Source organism: Schistocerca cancellata, chromosome 11, assembly GCF_023864275.1.
Source record: "Schistocerca cancellata isolate TAMUIC-IGC-003103 chromosome 11, iqSchCanc2.1, whole genome shotgun sequence".
Taxonomy (NCBI): Eukaryota; Metazoa; Arthropoda; class Insecta; order Orthoptera; family Acrididae; genus Schistocerca; species Schistocerca cancellata.
In genome coordinates this window covers 58082141-58102332 of record NC_064636.1, presented here as the reverse complement: position 1 = coordinate 58102332, position 20192 = coordinate 58082141, and the positions used below count along the sequence as shown (strand labels likewise).

Genomic DNA, 20192 nt, shown 5'->3' with positions numbered 1-20192 from the left:
CAAGGGATGATTACAGTAGGCAGATTCAGGACGTAAGTTGCAGCAGTTACTTGGAGATGATGAGGCTTACACAGGATAGAGCAACATAGAGAGCTGATTCAAACCAGTCTGGACTGAAGACCAGAACAGCAGCATCTTTCGAGGTAAAGCCCAACAAGGGTGTAACACGTAGTAGGCTGTGGCCATACAGTAGGAACTCAATATTTACCTGAAGTGATTCACGGAAACCATGCAAAATCTTATTCAGGACAGCTGAATGTTGATTGGACCACACATTATTATTATTATCTTCTTTCCTTTCTGAGACCTTAGGGTCTGGTTAAAAATGGAAAGTGACGCGGACCTTGATCAAGCATGACTTCCTTTTAACTGTACGGTATATGTTATATTGCATTTAGGAACTTTCGGGTGATTGAACATGTATCAATAATTACGGATTTCTGTAGTTGTATATATAAGTTTGGATGAAGCTGTATTGCATTGATGTACTGGTGGATAGTGTGTTTTATGACTCCTGTTGTTGATAGTATAATTGGTATAATGTCAACTTTATCCGGATGCCACATGTCCTTGACTTCCTCAGCCAGTTGGATGTATTTTCAATTTGTTCTCCTGTTTTCTTCTGTATATTTGTTGTATTGGGTATGGATATTTCGATTAGTTGTGTTAATTTCTTCTTTTTATTGATAAGTATGATGTCAGTTCGTTATGTGGTGTTGTTTTATCTGTTATAATGGTTCTGTTCCAGTATAATTTGTATTCATCAAGTAACAGTTGCAGTGCTGATATGGTGGGCAAAATGTATGCTATAAAATTTCGGAATAAGAATGGCAAAGTAGATAAAGAAATCACACTGACACAAGAAATGGACTGGAAAGCATTGGTCTACATCACAGGTCCACTATAGCTACCCAGAACTCTTAGATTAAAACCTTAGTCGGCAATTCGCCTTACCAATAATTTATCTAATACAACCTATCCATCTTTCACTGTTTCACACTGTGTGTGTGTGTGTGTGTGTGTGTGTGTGTGTGTGTGTGCGAGCACGCTGCACACACACTTTACTGAAATTTATCTGCTACTGACAGTATATATGTTGTCTACCAGCCAGCAGCACTGGAAAATAGCATATTTTCCAAACTGCAACTGTGTGCTATCCCTGACATATAGTGACCTATTTTAAGACATTCATTGAGGCTGCGAGTCCATAATATTAAAGAACTTAACATCATATAGTAAAATTAATTCAAACTGAACTTACAAATAAACAAGACTCAAAAATGATTGGCATCATTATTTATAAATCTAAATTACATGAACAGAGAACAATTTAATTTAAATATCTGTAAACCTTTGCAAAAGACTTCAATGAATGGTTCATTCAGACTACCAAATCCAATCAGCCCTTATATGAAAATAGGCACCCATGTGGGACTACAGAATCTTCCTTTATGCCAACACCTTCCCTAGTAGACCTCACAACCTCTAGCTGCGCAGGCCAGCCTGCTGCACACACAGTTCTGACGTGTGCGCCCGGAAAGTGCCGAAGCGACACGAAGTGTGCCGTCGGCCGACTGCAGTAGGTGTCAGGTTACCGTGTGCCGCACTGCCAGGGCCCCTCTACATGACAAATAAGAGAATCATCAAAACAGGAGTGGACAAATGAATATAAATAGTACCTGCTTCAACCTCACTGTACCTGTTGTCAACTCTGTCTACAAGGACCGTTACTCCTCGACAGCCGTCGACCCGACGTGGGTTGTCCAGTTTCGTCTCCAACTAGCCGCCACCTCAACTAGCTACCAGTCTACAGACAACGCCCGGACCTGCTACTAACCGGGGCCCGGACTGGCAGGCTCCGGCTGTGGCCTGCTGCAAACTGCCTTCGACCGACTGTCGGGCACCACCGAGAGGTCCGGGCTCGCAGTTCACACCTGCACGCTTCTAGCACCAGACCCTACGGCAAGGCACTGGCCAATTGCTGCATTCACACACGGGCACGGCACGGCCAGCCTACAGACGAGCCTGTTGTCACCGCCTTCCTGACATCACCGAGGCTGTGACGACTGACGCAGCTCTGCTGTGACAGTGATCTGCTGTCTGTGCCTTCCATTTTAATGTAACATGGGTTATTCAAGAGTATTATCAATGTTCCACTGAAGATGTTCATGCCAGCAAAAGACAGTCGTGTCTTTTATAAACATTTTATGTAATGTGAAAAATATATTGTATTTTACGGACTGTAAGATGCTACAGACTAAGACGTACCATAATTTTGAAGGAGTTTTTCCGAAAAAATAACTTTTTCCATTTTTATTATTAAACTGCAAAGCTAGACTAAAGAAGTCTTAGTTTATACAACTGAACTGACCCTGCAAAACTCCTCCTCCCCCCCCCCCCTTCCTTATTGTCCTTTTCATAAATAAGGTGATTTTCATTGCCATCGAGAACATTACTTACGCTGTACTTCTTGAAAGAAGTAACAATGATGTCTTCTCTCACTTTAGACCACGACTGTTTCATACACTGACACACTGTTTGAAGGATGTTTTAAAGCTCCCTTCAGTGTGAATTGATGTTGGTTTCATCCATCATCCATTTGTTCCACTCTTCTCACTTACACGGGGTGTGATTCAAAAGTTTCAAGACTTAACTCAGAACTAGAAATTTATTGGACACTTAAGTACAGCACCCTAAAATTCTTCAAAATATGATCCTTCAGCATCAACACAGCACTGCCTGCATGTCTTCCACTGTTCGCAGCCCTTCTGGAAGGCGTCATGCTGTCAAGGGCTCTCGTCGAAACCTGCTGGATGATGTCTAATCGCTTCCCTTTTAGGCCTGTCTCTATTCAGCGGAAGAGGAAAAAGTCACTTGGAGCCAAGTCGGGGTTGTAGGGTGGCTGCGGCAGTGTTATCGTGTTGAACTTGACCAAAATTTCGGTGGCGGCACGCGACTTGTGAGCGGGCACGTTGTCGTGGTGGAGAATCCGATCGCCCTCGATTGCCGGGCGGACGTGGCGAACTCTATCTCCTTTAAAGGCCTCTCGAATCATATCGGGAGTCTCCGTAGCAGTTTTGTTCAGTTGCACGCAAAACTTAATCGCATAACGCTGCTCCGAGTGCTGCTCCATTTTCCCTTCTCCCACTTTTGGGCCGAGGTCAATGACACACACACACACTACAAGCGATGCGCACTCTCCACAGTTCTGGAGGCAACTGCCGCAGCATCAGTTCGTTCCCTGAGACCCCCCAATACTTCTCCCACCCGGCGGAACCGGTCCGCGCGCGCTCCTCTACTCGGAAATGAATCAGCCTTGAAACTTCTGAATCACATCTTTGAAACTTTGCATGATTTATTTATCAAGACATCTAGGGGTTGCAATTGTGAAGGGAGTCCTCCCAGAATAACAGCAAGCTCTGTATTTCCCTGTCTCAATTTCTCTTTCACAGAATTTTTCAAATGACTACCAAACTGATCTAGCACAAGAAGAGAACTCTTCTTCAATAAAGCTCCTTTCCTTGTATCCCGCACTCTGTTGAACCATAATTTCGTCATACCAGCCTCGTCCATCCAACCTTTGTCATGTATGTGAACAAAAACTAGTGGCATTTCAGAAGGTTTTGGCATCATTTTGCACTCAAAAATGATCACTGGATTAGGTTTAATACCATCAGCACAACATGAAAGGACAACGGTGTAATGAATTTTTTCTTGTCCATTTATTTTTATAGTTTTAGCACCTTTCATAGCAACAGTTCTGTCACTTGGCACATGAGGAGTTCCGTCTATATTCGCTACTTAGCTTAGTTCCACAGTGGTTTTCTGTCTACGTCTAATAACAAAGTGATGTAAAGAGAATATTTACTCCTCATAGCCTTGTGGCATTTTCTGAGATATGAATGTTCCCTACTCATGGTGTGGCAGTCAACTCATCATATATACACACGAAAGGGAAACATCGCACTGTGAGCCAGACAGCCACTGGGACCGACACTGCTGCCTGGAGTTGACCATGATAGGGAATGCACCCACATTGGCTGTATGGACTCTGCCGAATAAAATGTGTTGTCTTTACCACTGCATTTACGATTCCACGGCAGCGAGGAAACTGGTTTCTCACATCAGCCGCCCACCCCAATATGCTGATGTCATTACTGGGATTCTACAGCAACAACAACACACTGACCATCCAGGCATCATAATACTTTAAACCTTTACATACAACTCTTAATGAGTGCAATTTCATAGTCCTGGTTTAATCACAATAAATCCATACAATACAGGATCTTCAGTCAGATGTAACAAGTGAGTACTCTCTCACGTCATCGGCCTCCTAAAATTTAATTTTTTTTTTTTTCCAAATTTATAATACCTCCAAAATAGTTGTTTGTGTAACATGTGACAGGTACATGAAAACTTGCAATCAGTTTAAATTTATTACACAGTTTATTCTTACTGCACTGATTCCATTGATGACATTGATTTGGCTGTAGATTATGTTAATCAAAAGTTATACATACATCTAAAATAGTTTTGCATCACCTCGGTTACAAGAGTTCTGGAACCTGTTCAGAAAATTGGAACAGAGATCAACATAAACATCATTTCCGCCCTTTTTATTGCTCATGAAAACCACACATTGCATGTTGTACCACCATACAGCGAAACCTTCAGAGGTGGTGGTCCAGATTGCTGTACACACTGGTACCTCTAATACCCAGTAGCACATCCTCCTGCATTGATGCAGCCCTGTATTCGTCGTGGCATATTATCCACAGTTCATCAAGGCACTGTTGGTAAAGATTGTTCCACCCTCAACAGCGATTCAGTGTAGATTCCTCAGAGTGGTTGGTGGGTCACGTCGTCCACTAACAGCACTTTTCAATCTATCTCAGGCATGTTCGATAGGGTTCATGTCTGGAGAACATGCGGCCACTCTAGTCGAGCGATGATGTTATCCTGAAGGAAGTCATTCACAAGATGTGCACAATGGGGGTGCGAATTGTCATCCATGAAGACAAATGCCTCACCAAAATGCTGCCGATATGGTTGCACTATCGGTCAGAGGATGGCATTCCCATATCATGCAGCCGTTACTGCGCCTTCCATGACCACCAGCAGAGTACGTCGGCCCCACATAATACCAACCCAAAACAGCAGGGAACCTCCACCTTGCTGCACAGTGTGTAAGGCGTTCAGCCTGACCGGGTTGCCTCCAAACACGTCTGGTTGAAGGCATATGCGACACTCGTTGGTGAAGAGAACGTGATGTCAATCCTGAGCGGTCCATTCAGCATGTTGTTGGGCCCATGTGAACCGCGCTGCATGGTGTTGTGGTTATGAAGATGAACCTCACCATGGACATTGGGAGTGAAGTTGCGTATCACTGCAGCCTACTGTCTTCAATTTGAGTCTTAACATAATGTTCTGTGCTTGAACAAAAAGCATTATTCAACATCGTGGCATTGCTGTCAGGGTTCATCTGAGTCATAATCTGTAAGTAGCGGTCATGCACTGCAGCAGTAGCCCTTGGGCTGCCTGAGTGAGGTGCATCATCGACAGTTCCTGTCTGTCTGTATCTCCTCCACGTCCGATCAACATCGCTTTGGTTCACGCCAAGACGTCTGGACATTTCCCTTGTTGAGAGACCTGCCTGGCACAAAGTAACAATGCGGACGTGATTGAACCATGGTATTGACCATCTAGCCATGGTTTAACTACAGACAACATGAGCCATGTACCTCCTTCCTGGTGGAATGACTGGAACTGATCGGCTGTCGAAGCTCCTCTATCTAATAGGCATTGCTCAAGCATTGTTTTTTACATCTTTGGACGGGTTTAGTGACATCTCTAAACAGTCAAAGGGACTGCGTCTGTGATACAATATCTGAAGTCAACATTTATTTTCAGGAGTTCTGGGAACCAGGTTGATGCAAAACTTTTTTGATGTGTGTAGTTAATTGAAGATTATACCACAGTCCATTAAGTGGAAAAAACGATAAGCTAATTGACAGAATCCAATAATGACCAACACCATTCAAAACTAAGCATTCCAACTTTCCAGTAACATTTCAAATTACCTGAAACTAAATATGTTCTGAAAGAATTAAATTCTGACCTATTACCAATTTTTATTGCAGATTTTGCCCTAACCACTGTTAAATTTTTGACCTTTTACTACCTTAATTTTTCTGTACAACTAGCTACACCCGGCAAACTTCGTTCTGCCTCTGAAAATCTTTATATGTTATAGCTGACCCGTCAAACGTTGTTTTGCCATATAAATTATCTCTAGTCTATAAGAATAATGTATACATGTAACACAATAGCTGCTCTTGGCGGAAGCTCGTGACACAAACAATAATAATGGCCGAAAACTGTGTAAGGAGCGAGAAAAGGCTTAGGGGGAAGTCCGGCAGTATCTGCCATTATTACTTCTAGCATTTCTACAGTAGATCGTGCAGATTTAACAACTGCAGCCGATACACGGCTCGTCCATGAACATACAAACATGTTTGTGTCTAAATGTGTTTGCCAGCATTATGAATAAGGCCAAGAGCACATGCATCGATTTTTAATCATACCTAAAAATATTGTACAATTAAATTCTTTTAGAGGAACAAAGGAGAGCATAGGAACTTCTTTGTTCCACTAAAATAATTTGATCGTACAATATATTTCTGTACGATAAAAATCGATGAGTGTGCACTAGGCCTAAATGTCGGTTTGGCGAATGGCGCATGCTACCTAGTTAAACTTCTCGGTCTAGTTACATCAATTGAAAGAGGGATATTCAAGTCATTGCTTTTGGTACGTTTTCTTCAATTACCTATCTACTGAATAGTGAAAGACTATCACTGGTAGACACTTGGCGGGAATAACTGATCAAGTGATAATTGTTCAGTTATCAATTGGGGTTGAAAATTATTAAATTACTAAAACCGCTACTAAAAAATAGGCGTTGGTGGTAGAAGGGTGAAAATTTAGGGTTGTGTGTATTTTTAATACCACTTCCTAAAAAAATAAAAATAAAAAGTTCTATCCAAAAAATAAGAATTTTTTTTAGGGTGGACCACTCTTATCACTTAGGGGTATGAAAAATAGATTACGACCGATTCTCAGACCTACCGAATGTACATGCAAAATTTCATCAGAATCGATCAAGCCGTATCAGAGGAGTATGGCAACTAACACTGTCACATGAGGATTTTATATATAAGGATGTGATGTACAGCACTCATTATTAGTTTCATGTAATTTACTATGCACAGAAGTACAACAGTATCGACATTTTTCTTCTAAACTTCTAACCAGTAACATTTTTTGTAATCTAGATTTTAGAAAAGCATTGCAGTTCACCTAAAACAGCCAAATTTAACCTACCCATTTTCAAATTATCATGCAGTTAACAAAATAATTTGTTCTTATGCTAGTCTTCATAAGGCCATATGGGCCCTGGAATCTGTAGTCTGGAGCCAAAAATCACAGAAGCTACAATTATGTTGGTCGGTACAGGAAAGTTCACCACACTTTTAACAGCTCACAAAATGTTCTGTTTTTGAGTAGCATTCTGTGCCCTGTTATGTGTCATTTATAAACTCAATTAAAATATCTTATAATTACTTTGCACTGTAAATCTGCATTCAACTTAGATGACTGTGATTAATTTTGCCAATGGATACTGCTGCAATAACAATTTCATGAAGCAATAGGCAATGCTAACTAGTGCAAACGTATATACCTGGGCAGCCTCATTTAATAGGGTTTTTTTTTTTTTTTTTTTTTTTTTTTGCTCAATGTGAAACACTGTTATCCTGATGAAATTATTCTTCACCTCAACACTGTGGTTAATCTTGTGACTTATGTTGATTACCCTTTCACCACACTATAAACATTTGCTAATTATTTAATCAAGAGTAGGTCTTCTGCACTAAACCTGTATAGAAAGAATTGTAACCAATCGTAGTGTGTAAATTTCCTTTATCTGCATTCACAAAAGAACTATAAAATCTGAACTGACTATTAACCATTAACACTTCAAAAGTGGCATTAGTCTTACATACTGTGTGGGCCACATTATTCGAACTATCCACCTGTCACCATCACTTTTCAGTCGGTTATAAAGATCGAGAGAAGAGGTGCCAGCTACCGAGAGCAACAATACAGGTAAAGTGAATTAGTTACAAGTGTCTCATCAAGCAAGAACAGTTTGGGCTCAACTATTCCTGCCTTTTCTTTATGTTAGCATAATGACACCATTTATCATCACCAGTAATGATGCGGCATAGGAATGGTTGGTGTTGTTCACGAGCCAGCTGATGATCAAGCAGAGATGCACAAAGGCCACATCTAATTATTGTGAGTTTGTCTGAGAGCATGTAGTACCAATATGTTTGATTCTTGAACCTTCCCCATCGCAAGCAAGCGTCACGATGGTGGAACGATCACAGTTCATCACGTGCACCAGTTCTCGAGTACAATGAAGTGGATAACTGTGGATTAATGCATTTAAATGATCTCCATCAAACCCTGAAGGTCTTCCTGAACGTGGAGTGGAGTGCACTACTATCAAAACTATCTTCCTTAAACTGAGAAAACTATTTTCTTGCCCTACGGTGTATGACGGCACAACCAAGGCCCCCCCCCCCCCCCAAAAAAAAAAAAAAAAAAAAAAAAAAAAAAAAAAAAAAAAAAAAAAAAAAAAAAAAAGGGGGGGGGGGGCAAATGTTTCTGGTTGCCTCCACTGCTGTCGTCCCTCTACTGAAATCAAACAGAACAACATGTCTGACACATTCATATTTCTCCACTTGACATTCCATTTTCTCGCATCCACAGCTCCACTCACTATCTCTACATGACAAAATGACTACATAAACTTGAACAGTGAACTACAAATAAAAAAAAATGATAATAAATAAACCCACAGCAATCAGGATACCAACATGCAGAACAAAACCGCTACAAACTTATGCACCAACCTAACAGCATAAATAAACTCACTTTCAGAATTCACAATAGGATTTTACAGCTAAGTACAACAGCTCAACGATGTACTATTCCCTGGACTGTCACTGTCCACTTGTGGTAGTCTTCAGTACAAAGACCTGGCCACTGCAGCTCACCACGTTAGTCTATCCTCTGCATTACTACTGCAATGTACACCCAATTAAACCTGCATACTGCATTTATGTCTAGGTCTCTTCCTACAATTTCTACCTAGCCACATTTCCTACTGTTACCAAACTGACAATTCCTCAAGATGCCTCAGGGTGTCTCTCATCAACCAATCCCTCCTTTTACTCAGATTTTTGACATAAATTTATGTTCTCACAAATTTGATTCAGTACCTCTTCCTCAATTATTTGATCTACGAATCCAGTCTCAAAATTCTTTTGTAGGACTATATTTCAAAACCTTCTCTTCTTGTTTGAACTGCTTTTTATCCATGTTTCACTTCTGTACGTGGCTACACACATGAAAAATACCTTTAGAACAGGCTTCCCAACATTTAAATTTACATTACATGCTAACAAATTTTTATTTTTAAAAAATGCTTTTCTTGTTATAGCCAATCTTCATTAAAACCATCATCAGTTTTTTCTGCCCCAAAAGTGAAACTCGCCTTATTTTTAGCATCTCATTTCCTAATCTAACTCCCTCAGCATCATTTACTTTCATCTGACTACATTCCAATATCCTGTACATTTGTTGATAGTCATTTCATATCGTTTTTCAAGACACCACCATTTAAATGCCCTATCATGTCCTTTGCAGTCTGACAAGGACAATACTGTCATCAAACATCAAAGCTTTTTTTCCCTTTCCTTAGTGAACCTTAATCCCTTCTGATATTTCTCCTCCATTTCCTAGACTGATTGATTGCTCAGTGTACAGACTGAGTTAAATTATAGACACGTTATAGACCTGTCTTCTATCCAGTAGTCAGTTTCAAGAACGCAAAGTACCCTTCCCCGATGTCTGTTACCATACATTTTTCCGTTCTTCAGTAAATAATTTGTGTTAGTATTTCCCATCCACGGCTTACTACACTGCAGACTAGTGCTGCTAACACAACACTGTACTGACACTTACTGTGCAAGCAGTCCAACATCTTGTACATCAACGGGCGAAGGTAGATGCCGGCAAAGACGAGCGAACTGTCTGCCAGAGCGGCAGCGAACACCCGCAGGACAGCAAGCACCTTGCCCTCGTCTTGCGATGATACGCCAAGATGAGGCAGTTTGAGCAGGACGAACTTCAATGTGTCATTCACAGTGTGGGAGCTGACTGGGAAGCCCGACACACTGCCACCAGGATCCATTTCCGAGGCACTCGCAGCTGCTACGCTGTCAGCTTCGTGTCCGCATTTTGATTTCAGTACCTGCGCCATTAATTAGTTAATACTAAGATTTGTACAATTTCTATTCATTTAATTTCTCTGTGTCAAAAAAAATTAAATGATTATAATTTGGCAAAAGCACAGGTGAGACATAGAACCTACAAGTTGGTGACTGTTTAGTGAAAGAATGTTCCCGAGACTTACAGGTTGAAATTCTAGATTTCCCTAACCCAATGTTTATTGCATGTAAGATCAATGATTATACCACTACCTCTTTTTCTTTCTTTCCTTCTCTCTCTTTTTTAGTTGCTGCATCACTTATTAGTGATTACTTAGAGTTCAGTTAGGATTTACAGTTTTATCAGCACCTCTGTAAGGCAGGGTTTCCTAAGGGAAGTGAATAAGTGCTTCACAAAAAACTATTACTAACATGGTGTTTTTTTCCAAGTTTTTCTAAGTTTTTAAAATTTTTATGATTTCTGTGTCATCAGTTACAATCAAAAATAGAAGTATCATGAGTAAGGTTCAAAATAAACAAGTTGTTCCATCAAAGTATTGGGATTCTCATAGCGTCAAAGGAAAAGTTTGAGAACCTGCACTATAACGTATAAGACATTCCTTTGTTCAGTAGTCAGTCACCACATTACGTCACTGTGGGACAACCTAGAGCACATACGAGAAATACTCACAGGAACATTCTTTCAACTGTTGTCAATGGACTGTAGTACCAACAGGTTTTGATAGCAGCAATGTATCAGTTTCAAAGCAGACACTGTTCGCACCATGGTCATTGTCAACACTAAGTATGGTCGTTGGCATAGTAGTACCTTGCACTGAAATCAGTAAAAGAGAACTGAAGCCCGAATATTGTGAGTGTAACCCCGGGTTGGCCTCCCTGACAAATGATACTCGCAAACAATACTATGGTATAATGAATTATTATGTAGAAGAGTACAATTACTGTGCAAACTTATCATTTACTTGTCATGTACATTGTATGCTTAGAGCTAAGTCACCCTCAAGCAGTTTTCTACAATCTCCCTTCACCTTTGCAGGTGTACTTCGCTCTGAGAATATTATGATGGGTAATAATTGAACACACTGAACATCGTTTTAGACTGATCTGAAGACTGTTCGTCATTGAGCTGGAACTGGTAATCAACAAAGAAAATTTGCAATTTTGATGTAAGGTTTTCATCCACACATTAAAAATGCTATCAGCCTCACAACAAAATTGAGAACATTGCAAGAACATCAGGATTCAAAATTGGGATTAAGAATAAATGTACAGGACAATCTTTGTAAGTCTTCGAAACTCAATACTTTTGGCGTTTATTCCTAGGCTGATGCACTACCCCATCATAGGAGAGCTGTACACAGAGCATACACACAGTGCCTGCAGAGCTCACGAAGCTACTGCACTCAACACTACCTTGAAGGCACACTTCATCCCTCGACATGACTTGTCACACAACAAGTAAATGACAAGTTTGTGCAGTAATTGTACTCTTCTATATAGTAATTCATTATACCCTCATATTGTTTGCGAGTATCATTAGTCAGAGGCCAACACAGGGTTACACATCAAAATTTTTCAAGCTTCAGTTCTTTCTTACTGATATCAATACAAGGTACGATTATGCGAACTACCTTGCTTAGAGTTAACAATGACCATAGTGCGAAAAGTGTAGTTCAACACCACCGAAGAGACACTCAGAATACTGTTAATTATTAAAATTACAATACTTTTGCAACAACAGAGTCTATCCGCATCGCCACCTTGACAATATGTACATGTAGAATTGCGTGGATGGTTTCTTCAGTGACACTTCTTATAATTCAGATTTTTTAAATTAGTTTCACACACTACCCCCATCTTACGCACACACATTTCCTTCTAGAACTCTCAGAACTATGAGGGAAAGTCAAGTTCTAATTATCACCTAGTTAAAATTAATTATTTTTTTGAGTTGATAATTAAAACTTTATATCTAAAAACAAAGATGATGTGACTTACCAAACGAAAGTGCTGGCAGGTCGATAGACACACAAACGAACACAAACATACACACAAAATTCAAGCTTTCGCAACAAACGGTTGCTTCATCAGGAAAGAGGGAAGGAGAGGGAAAGACTAAAGGATGTGGGTTTTAAGGGAGAGGGTAAGGAGTCATTCCAATCCCGGGAGCAGAAAGACATACCTTAGGGGGAAAAAAGGACAGGTATACACTCACTCGCGCGCGCGCGCACATATATCCATCCGCACATACACAAGCAGACATTTGTAAAGGCAAAGAGTTTGGGCAGAGATGTCAGTCGAGGCGGAAGTACAGAGGCAAAGATGTTGTTGAAAGACAGGTGAGGTATGAGCGGTGGCAAATTGAAATTAGAAATTAGCGGAGATTGAGGCCTGGCGGATAACAAGAAGAGAGGATATACTGAAGAGCAAGTTCCCATCTCCGGAGTTCTGACAGGTTGGTGTTAGTGGGAAGTATCCAGATAACCTGGACGGTGTAACACTATGCCAAGATGTGCTGGCCGAGCACCAAGGCATGTTTAGCCACAGGGTGATCCTCATTACCACAGTGTTACACCGTCCGGGTTATCTGGATACTTCCCACTAACACCAACCTGTCAGAACTCCGGAGATGTGAACTTGCCCTTCAGTATTTCCTCTCTTCTCGTTATCCGCCAGGCCTCAATCTCCGCTAATTTCTAATTTCAATTTGCCGCCGCTCATACCTCACCTGTCTTTCAACAACATCTTTGCCTCTGTACTTCCGCCTCGACTGACATCTCTGCCCAAACTCTTTGCCTTTACAAATGTCTGCTTGTGTCTGTGTATGTGTGGATGGATATATGTGCGCGCGCGCGTGCGCGCGATCTAGAGAGTGTATACCTGTCCTTTTTTCCCCCCTAAGGTAAGTCTTTCCGCTCCCGGGATTGGAATGACTCCTTACCCTCTCCCTTAAAACCCACATCTTTTCGTCTTTCCCTCTCCTTCCCTCTTTCCTGATGAAGTAACCGTTTATTGTGAAAGCTTGAATTTTGTGTGTATGTTTGTGTGTCTATCAACCTGTAAGCACTTTCGTTTGGTTTAAGTCACATTATCTTTGTTTTTTGATATATTTTTCTCACATGGAATGTTTCCCTCTATTATATTCATATCATTAATTAAAACTTTATGAATACAACTCATAAGCCAGATAGTACTTGCATCCTATGAAGGTTTGACATTCAAGTTACATGATGCATTCATTCTCTGAGAATTTAATCTAGAACCAAGTGTTCTGTACTGACCCTGAGAAGATTTTCGACCAAATGAGCCTCTACAGCCAGTAGGAGGTTACGTCCAAATGTGGATACCTGTATCATCAAATAGAGAAAGAGGGAAGTCTTTACATAAAAAAAGCATATGCACTGTAATAAACACAAGTAGGAATCAGTTAGAAGAAATGGTTATTAACCGATCCGTAAAACAACGGTGTGGATTATCACTTAGTCTAATATTTACATCAATTTCGTTCTTCGCAAATCGAAATGTAAAGTAAACCAAGGAATTTAAGGTAGTGAATGAAGAGTAACTGAACATGCTTTTGTTTGAGGATGATATTTTTCAAAAGAATGAAGGTGACTTCCAAAGATCAGTCTGCACAAGAAGAGAAACAATTGGAAATGATGATATTAGAACAGAATTAATATTTTCAACATGAATGAAAAAGTTCAACAGTATACTGAGAATTGTAGACACCATTTCACGAGAATGTCAGGTCATTCAATGGGAAAAAAAGAGACACTGGAAGACCTCTCACAAAAGATGGGCATGATTTTGTTCGAGAGTTCAGAACAGGCAACAGCCTAATAAGATTATGATTCACTGAGGAACTGTCAAACAAGATGGACTTAGTTATGTGTTCCATTGATCAATCACACAGTAACAATTATGATGTTGAGAGTGTCAAGTGTGTAAGAAATGAACACATTAATCATGGTCTTTTTTGTGCTTAAAAGCTTTATCACCCTCTCCATTCCCTTAAATGGCATAAAATGCATATATTATACCTAAAGATTTATTTATTCCTATTCACTAACTGATCTATTGTAGTACAGAAGGAGTTGTCAAGAAAATATGATTTCAATTTATTTTTGAAACTATTACTGCTGTCAGACATTTTATTTCATCTGTTAATTTATCGAAAAGTTTTACAGCAGTATATTTTACACCTGTGCCAACAATAGGTTAAGCATAGTGTAAGTCTGTCTGTCTTCTGGTACTATAATCATGAATGCCACTGTTGTTTTTAAACTGGTCTATGTTCTTGAGAACAAATTTCACTACAGAATAAATGTACCCGTTGTAGTTAACAAAGATAAGACTTATCGCTGTTTTTTTCAATTAATTGTCTTAAATGTCTTTAAATTTCTAACCCTTTGTCATGTTATTTTAACCATTGTGTTAAATACATTTTCGGCCATATTACTACATTTACTATTTTGCACATTTATTTATAATCCCAAGTTTTATTTAAATCTGCAACTGCATTATTTTGTCCACAATGCCAACAGGAATTTATGCTTCAAATGCTTGTATGATTAATGTATAAAAAATGTGCACTTTGTACATAACAAAAAATACTTTTTGATATCATTGCACAGTCAATATAAACGGATTATTTTGTCTTGTTTTTTAACCAATAGATCAGCATTTTCAAATGCTTGAATATTGTGGTAGATAAAAAAGTAATTAAAATCACATCCATGAAGTTCTAAATGAAAACAATGCTTTGGAGAAAAAATAAGAGCAAATAAAGAGAATACAGTAAAACTTGCTCAAATTGGCACGTGTATAATTTGGAAATCTGCCCAAACCTTAGTGTTGAAGAAGCTAAAAGAGTGTTTGCTCTTGCACAGTCAGTTTCTGTCCTGGACTCAGTAAATTGGATTGGCTTGGCAATAAAGGAAATAAAACCCGAAACTGTCACCAAATGCATCAACAAAGTGGGGTTTGGGGGAGTCAAGAACAAGACACTTCTGTGGCCATCAAAGTTCAAGAAAATGCAGCAGCAATTGCTGAATTAATGAAAATGTGAAACATTTCATGTAGTGCAGATGATTGCATTTGAAGTGAAGACTTTCTTTCAAAGTCAATTGTTTTCCAACAACCGACTCAATCAATTGTTTTCATTCGATTGTTCTCATTGCTCGCTGCAGCCTCAACCTCAGTTCTTTACCGTTGGAAAATGCAGAGTACCATGGGAAGTTGAGAATCTCTCTCAATATGAATTCATGATCTAACAAGAAAACTGTGTAAACTAAGTAGTGATCATGATGCCACACAATTTTGTTTTCACTTTTCTTAAATGTGATTTAGTGAAAGGAAAATGATACCTCACTATATTTTGTGGTTCACAAAGAGTGTTTAATGGAACTGGATGTAGTTTCAAATTCATGAAAAGTTGTTGAAATCACATTGGACATGACATTTCATTGGAGCCTAGGGATATGTCGAACATTTTAATAATTACTCACTTTGAAAGCAATTAACATGTTCACCATGAAAATATGTGCTAGATTGAAATAACAAAAAAATGCAGTACGCGGTACTTAAATGAGAACTGAAAAAACTTAAGTTAATGTAAGTAAACATGGAAACTTAAAAGGAGAGACCTCCATGGGAGGGACCGACTTTTAGAAACTGTCTATAAGCTCATGTAGGTTAGGCAGGGTCCCAGGTATTTCATTCTGCAGCCATTCACTCTGGTGGGCACTCATTTGCGAGCAATTGACGAAAAAAGAATGTCTTATTTTGTGTAATGTTCTAGAACCTTAAAATAGTCAGCTCCACTTCAGATACATTATGGTGTAGTGGTTAGCATACAAGGCTGATGTGCAGAAGATTGTGGATCCAAATCTCTCGAGGTGTGAAATCTTTGTATTTTTAAATAGTTATCAAAATGGCTCATTATTTTTATTCAATTAATTTGTTTAAATATATTTTTTTAAATTTCTTATTGTTTGTCACATCAGTGTAATCATCGTACAGTAAAACTTGCTCAAAACAGAATCACCTGGGACTAAAGTAATTTTCCAAATAGGACAAGTTCTCGGATTACACAAATCTGACTGGGCTACATAAAATTTGTCAGGTATGATGTACAAAAGTGCAATTAAAATTTTTAATTATGCATATATTGTATTTAAGTACCTTCACTCCAGCACAGTAGATGTTCATTTACCGTGTATTGGACAATAGAACACTGGACTGTTACACTAATTGGTAAATAACACGGCATTTCTATATTTTTGCTCAAACTTTAAATTTGTTTATTATTGTATGTACATACATATTATTCCCATGTTTATTTGCTTTACATTTCACTTTTTTCGCCACATATCAAGGAGGGAAACTTGTTTTAATTTCCTGTTTCCAACAAGTTGGGAGAATTTGTGTATGCTGTAAATTGCATATATCGTTTATGCATGCAATGGCTACTTCAAGCTTATTAATTTTTCTAGGAACATCATTTTGCTCTTCTTCTTCTTCTTCTTCTTCTTCTTCTTCCTCCTCCTCCTCCTCTGTTTCTTCTTCTTCATCATCCGCTGTGTTGCAAATTTCTTTTAATTCTGTTGTTGAAGTCAATTGACTTGACATATCGGTTGAATTATTCATTCATTCTTTTGAGAGAAACCAGTCAATGAAAGCAACCGAACGGAAACGATCAAATCAGTCGGTTGTAGGTTTTACGCATCGATGCGATTTTTCTTCATTTCTTTCATGTGAAACCAGTCTGAGGAAGCAACCAAAATGAGTTACTCATTTTTTCGTTTTGAGGTGAAAGCAGTCTTTATTGGTCAGAGCTTGCATTTTTTGTTTCATTCAATTGAAAGCTTGTTTGGCACTTCAGCTGAGCGAGTTATCTATCTATTCTTCTGAGTGAAACCAGTCTATTGGTACTTTTATCAGGTGAAGCAAAGCACTGATATGTAATACAAACCGGGATACACACATCCACAGGTGCCTGCGAAGACAAGCAATAGACACATGCATTTCATTATGTATTGAAAGCTTAATTATTCTTTCCACCATTCAAAACTGATAAATAGACAGTTGTGCATTAAACTGTTATATGTGCGATTAACACCTAACTAATAAAAGTTTTGTTGGGAGTGCAAAACTGAGCAAGCAAAGGAGTTCTCTTAGGGGTATACGAAGGAGAAAGGAACACTGACTTTTGTGTGACTGCGTCTTATGTTTTACTCAAAAGAGATGATATCCATAAATAAAATGAAAATTTGAGAGTGCCTGCATCGCACAAGCTCCGTGTCAGTGTGCTGCAGCCGCCGGAGCCAGGATCACAGCTGGCACAAGGAGGTGGCGCAGTGGCCAGCTGCGGGCAGTCGCGCAAGCTACGGTGCCACCTCGTCACACCGGCTGTTACCCTGGCCCTGGCACTCACACCGTGTGCCCGCCACAATGACCCCACGGAAAAAGGTGGAAAAAGTGTGCGAGTAAAGAATCACTCAAACCCGGAGACTGAGTGAAAAGTCAGTCGGTTCTCTTGCATCGAATGAAACCCCTCAAACCCCCTGAACGAGTGACAGGTTGCACCAGTGTTTAAGAAGGGTAGTAGGAGTAATCCATCGAACTACAGACCTGTATCATTGACGTCTGTTTGCAGTAGCGTTTTGGAGCATATACTGTATTCAAACGTTATGAATCCTCTCAAAGGGAACGATCAATTGGTACATAAGCAGCATGGTTTCAGAAAACATCGTTCTTGTGCAACACAGCTAGCTCTTTATTCGCACGAAGTAATGGCCGCTATCGACAGGGGATCTCAAGTTGATTCCGTATTTCTAGATTTCTGGAAAGCTTTTGACACTGTTCCTCACAAGCGACTTCTAATCAAGCTGTGGGGTACAGTCTCAGTAGTGCGACTGGATTCGTGATTTCCTGTCAGGAAGGTCGCAGTTCGTAGTAATAGACAGCAAATCGTCGAGTAAAACTGAAGTGATATCAGGTGTTCCCCAGGGAAGCGTCCTGGAACCTCTGCTGTTCCTGATCTATATAAATGACCTGGGTGACAAACTGAGCAGTTCTCTTATGTTGTTCGCAGATGATGCTGTAATTTACCGTTTAGTAAGGTCATCCGAAGACCAGTATCAGTTGCAAAGCGATTTAGAAAAGATTGCTTTATGGTGTGGCAGGTGGCACTCGATGCTAAATAACGAAAAGTGTGAGGTGATCCACACGAGCTCCAAAAGAAATCCGTTTGAATTCAATTACTCGATAAATAGTACAATTCTCAAGGCTGTCAATTCAACTAAGTACCTGGGTGTTAAAATTACGAACAACTTCAGTTGGAAAGACCACGTAGATAATATTGTGGGGAAGGCGAGCCAAAGGTTGCGTTTCATGGGCAGGACACTTAGAAGATGCAACAAGTCCACTAAAGAGACAGCTTACACTACACTCGTTCGTCCTGCGCGATGCGGGATCCTTACCAGGTGGGGTGGGAGCGAGATCTATTTACGAAATTTCAATCACCAACTTTCTCTTCCAAATGCGAAAATATTTTGTTGAACCCAACTTACATAAGTAGGAATGATCATCAAAATAAAATAAGAGAAATCAGAGCTCGAACAGAAAGGTTCAGGTGTTCGTTTTTTCCCGCGCGCTGTTCGGGAGTGGAATGGTAGAGAGATAGTATGATTGTGGTTCGATGAACCCTCTGCCAAACACTTAAATGTGAATTGCAGAGTAATCGTGTAAATGTAGATGGCCACAGAGACTAATTTCAATCGGTTGTTTCATTCAACTTAAAAACAATCAACCAATTAATCTATTGCTAGAAACAGTCTGTTGTCCAATCACTAGCTGCAACTAGAATTGTCTACAGAATACTGAACAGTATCACTGCTGCTACCACTCATTTTTATCTGTCTGCAATGTCCCTCACCTGATCAGTGGCATTTTGGCAATTTTGGATTAGTGACAATTTTGAAATGATGGATACAACACTGCATTACTTAACGTGACACACTGTCAAGTATTAACATTACAATAAACTTGTCCAATTAATTTGTATAGTATATTCATCACGTGTGAACACACACATTCTGCTATGAAATACTTTACAGTAGCTGCAATTTTTAAATTCAGTTTTTCCATGCAGTTCAGATAAAACACAAAATGGAAAATAAAGTACATTTAGGTATTCTCCGCACAATGAAGTTACCACATAAATGTTACTCTGACACAGAGGTGTTCCCATGTTGATAACTAAACAGGTACTGCCTGGATCATTATCCAGAACTCCCACATACAAAAATCATATGAATAAGCAAGCAAAATTAGTGGTCACAAGATTTACAAGGAAAGAAGAAATCTGGTTAACCATGGAATGGATAATGGGAAAATTGACAAAAGTGCAGGTTCTACTTTGTGAATACAATGTCTACCCCCATGGGGATTCTCAGTTCCTGCCTATATTGGCTAATATGTGTAGTTTTCCAGATTGAATAACTAGCAACGCAGCATGTCATCAAAGTGAAAGTGGGCACTTTTGTAATCAGAATAATTATGGCTACAAAACTATATCACTGAATTTTGGAAATATGCACTAGTTAAAAATGGAATATTCTTAAGACGAAAATAATTATTAGGAAAAACTTTTGAAAGAGGTTTTCGAGAAACGAAATATTTCTTGGAAATAGGAACCACAGGACTTAAAGTTCCGAATTATTGTTACATTTGGATTTACTTATTAGTTCACTCAACATTCTCTCTGTGTGTGTTTGTGATACTTCTTAAATTATGGAAGTTTCTTTACATAAACTATTCCCATGT

General features: G+C 39.4%; 1 protein-coding gene across 3 annotated transcripts in view; it reads right to left on the bottom strand.

Moving 5' to 3' along the window:
* LOC126108708 (uncharacterized) overlaps window positions 1-20192 on the bottom strand; it is a 68478-nt gene that overhangs the window by 30059 nt on the left and 18227 nt on the right. For all 3 annotated transcript variants that reach the window (XM_049914027.1, XM_049914026.1, XM_049914025.1), the window contains exon 3: window positions 10096-10384. In XM_049914027.1, coding sequence (XP_049769984.1) covers window positions 10096-10384 — 289 coding nt within the window. The remainder of the gene's footprint in view (window positions 1-10095; window positions 10385-20192) is intronic.